This window comes from Sinocyclocheilus anshuiensis, unplaced genomic scaffold (genome assembly GCF_001515605.1).
Source record: "Sinocyclocheilus anshuiensis isolate Anshui unplaced genomic scaffold, SAMN03320099.WGS_v1.1 scaffold4327, whole genome shotgun sequence".
Classification (NCBI taxonomy): Eukaryota; Metazoa; Chordata; class Actinopteri; order Cypriniformes; family Cyprinidae; genus Sinocyclocheilus; species Sinocyclocheilus anshuiensis.
In genome coordinates, this window is record NW_015544801.1 from 9,044 (window position 1) to 12,444 (window position 3,401).

General features: G+C 40.8%; 1 protein-coding gene across 1 annotated transcript in view; it reads left to right on the forward strand.

Annotated features, from left to right (window-relative positions):
- The window catches only part of LOC107698239 (TNF receptor-associated factor 5-like), a 10,672-nt gene extending 7,775 nt beyond the window's left edge, over positions 1-2,897 (forward strand). The window contains exon 10 of the mRNA XM_016499211.1: positions 1,792-2,897. Within this exon, the coding sequence (XP_016354697.1) occupies positions 1,792-2,357 (566 nt within the window). The 3' untranslated portion in view covers positions 2,358-2,897. The remainder of the gene's footprint in view (positions 1-1,791) is intronic.
- Positions 2,898-3,401: the final 504 nt, after the last annotated feature.

Below are 3,401 nucleotides of genomic sequence, written 5' to 3' on the forward strand. Positions count from 1 at the left end.
GTAATGTTTTTGTATTTTTTTTTTTTAAGAATTCTCTTTTGCTCAACAAGCCTGCATTTATTTGATCCAAAGTACAGCAAAAACAGTAAAAGTTTGAAATATTTTTACTATTTAAAATTGCTTTCTATTTGAATAGATTTTAAAATGTAATTTATTCCTGTGATCATACATAGGTAAATTTTCAGCATCATTACTCCAGTCTTCAGTGTCACATGATCCTTCAGAAATCATTCTAATATGCTGATTTGCTGATTATCAATATTTAAACCAGTTGAGTAAATTTTTTTTTCAGGATTCTTTGATGAATAGAAAGATACAAAGATCAGCATTTATCTGAAATAAAAAGCCTTTGTAGCATTATACACTGTACCATTCAAAAGCTTGGAGTCAGTATTTTTTATTTATTTTTTTGGGAGGGATTATACTAAATTTTGGCCATATCGTCCAGCCCTAGTTTAGCATGGTAATATACATGGCAATGTCAATGTGTTTGGTTTTGGCGGAATAGATCTGCTACACTGCTGCTGCTGCAGTGCATCCGTTAACATGCTGCTGTGAGCATGTAAGAAATACTGCTGCTGCACATATCACATATATGAGACAAACCCCCAACAAAGCAGGAGACACAAGAAATGGACAATACAGCCAAATAAGTGCATGTAGCTGAGTAGGGCTGTCAAAATGACTGAAAAACTAAATTCGAATTTTCTACTTAAATATTATCAAAATTGGAATTATATTTGAATTTAAAAGGCATAATTTCAGTTAGGAAAAAAAGCTTTTGGCTTCTCTCCTGAGGCCACAAGAGGGCACATCGAACAAAATATTATGCACGTTTCTTCAAAGCGTAATAAAATAACACGACTATCTTTGAAAAAAGTGCATAATGTTTAAAATAATGTTTATAAACCATATATAATTAATACATTTGCTTAAACAATTAGAAAAAAAAAAGCATCATGCATGTATGTATAGTTTAATACAAAGGACTGAAAACCAACTAACAAAAGCATTCAAATGCAATCAATGACACATACATCGTCATCGCATCTCGTGCGACACTGATAGGCTGCCTGACGCCTGACGCAGACCTAAAATTCGAATGCAACGTTTTTGCACTCGAATGTGGATTTTTTTTTTTAATTCGACAAATATTCGAAATTCGAATTTTTTTTTGACAGCCCTATCGCTGAGTGTAAGAATACAAGCTACTGCATCAGCGGACATGCATGTATCCACACACATGAAAACAGGTCAGAATAGAACAAATACCTCCCAAACAAGCAGATCTACCACCGAGACATGTGTACCGCTGCTGCCCCAAAGAGCCATGTGAACCGCATGTATTACTGTCCATGCGTGCCTGGGCTACCATGCTGCGGTTTTGCGGACTTACAATGGCCACTGTGTGTGCATGTCCGTTTAGTCCACAAGACCGTAGGGTGTCCCATTCGTCATTTTAGCTTTCAGAAGGGTGCTCACAAACACCCCCTTTGTGGCCGCTGTGTGCCACACCCCCTTCACTCCTGGAGGGCCACTGTCCTGAAGAGTTCAGCTCCAACCCTAATTAAACACTCCTGAACCAGCTAATCAAGCTCTTACTAGGCATACTAGAAACTTACAAGCAGGTGTGTTGAGGCAAGGTGGAGTTCAAGATCGAGCTTGGAGACCCCTGGCATAGTGTGTCATGGCCTATACAGGTTTGGAAGAAGAAGATGAGTACATTCTAGAGTTTGTTTCTGGTCTCTGTAGAACTGTAACAGTAGAACTATGTGTGTTTGTGTCCCTCAGGTGCGTTAGAGCAGACGTGTCAGCGTCATACCCGCTTGTTAGACATCCACGTGGAGCAGCTACAGTGTAATGAGCAGCGTTTCCACCAGCTCGAATCCACTTCCTACGACGGGAAGCTCATCTGGAAAGTGCGTGACTACTGCCACCGGAAAGAGGCCGGCACCCCGCTCAACTCAACCCCCTTCTACACCAGTCATAGCGGCTACAAGCTCAGTGTGCGGGCTTACCTCGGCGGGGACAGCTCAGGGAGAGGCACTCACCTGTCGCTCTACATCACGATAATGCGCGGAGACTTCGACTCGCTCTTACCATGGCCTTTCAGACAGAACATAACGTTAACACTGCTGGACCAAAGCGGCTCGAGGAACCACCAGAGCAATACTTTCACCCCTGATACCAATAGCGATAGCTTTCATCGGCCAACATCTGATGCTAATGTAGCGACAGGGTTCCCAAGATTCATATCCCACGGCGACCTGGAGGCCCCTCGAAATGCCGTTTATGTGAGAGACGACACGCTGTTCGTCAAAGTGAAGGTGGACACAACTGGATTAGAGGACTTGTAGCTCTACAAGCATGAATTTTGACTTTAAAGAAACAAGTGTCCAGGATTCACTGGAGTGTCATTTGAAGACGTTTGTTGTAGTTGCACTGATTATTATGTTTACATGCACAGATTTTCATTCATGAATGAGTTCAAACCAGCTGAAGGTGTTGAATGTACTACACTTATGTGTTATGAAAATATCAGTTTGGATGTGAACGAACAAAATTCTGCACATGAGAACAGTGTCAGTCCCAAAACATAACCGTTTCTGCAATTACAGCACTGTATGATGGCTACTGGTTATTTCCAGCTAAGGTCCATGTCTGCTTAATGGTCTTGATCTTGTCCGAGTGAGTGGTGCTGATCGTAGCATACTTGTCTGCAACCTGTTGGCTTATTTAGACCTGGGTTCGATTCTGGCCTGGGTCATGTTTTAATGTTTTTTAATCTATCCCCATCTCTCTCTCCCCTGCTTTCCTGTCTACAACTTAGTCAATAAAAAAATCGCTTCAAATAGTGTGTCTTGACGCCTGATCGTTGCTATATTCAGTGTTTGTCGAGGAAAAAGGACAGTGGTTAGTGTGTTTTTCTGAAGCTCAGTGGTCGCAGCTGTAAAAGCCCACCCCAACAACTGGCTGATATTTTCAGACTTTACAGAAGTTATTTTCATGTTAAAGTTAGTTCAGTGGTTTATAGCTAGCTATCTGAATGACTCTGGTTCATATTCCATATTCAGTGTTGGGGAAAGTTAGTTTTAAAAGTAACGCATTACAATATTGTGTTAGGCATGCTCCATAAAAAAGTAACTAATTGTGTGACCTAGTGACTTTTTATGGAAAGTAATGTTTTACGTTACTTTTGCATTACTTTCTCTCATCTGGGCTGGGCTTACTTGTATGATTTTTAATAACAAAGAAACCCAAAAGTTATATTTTTGGCAACTGTAAAGTTCCTTTCACACCAAAAGTGATATTAATAAGCGTCAGACTGAAGGAAGCGCCTCTGCCTCTGACTCCCAGTTTCTCTCAACGTGAGGACAGAAGAGCTGTCTGTGAATACATGG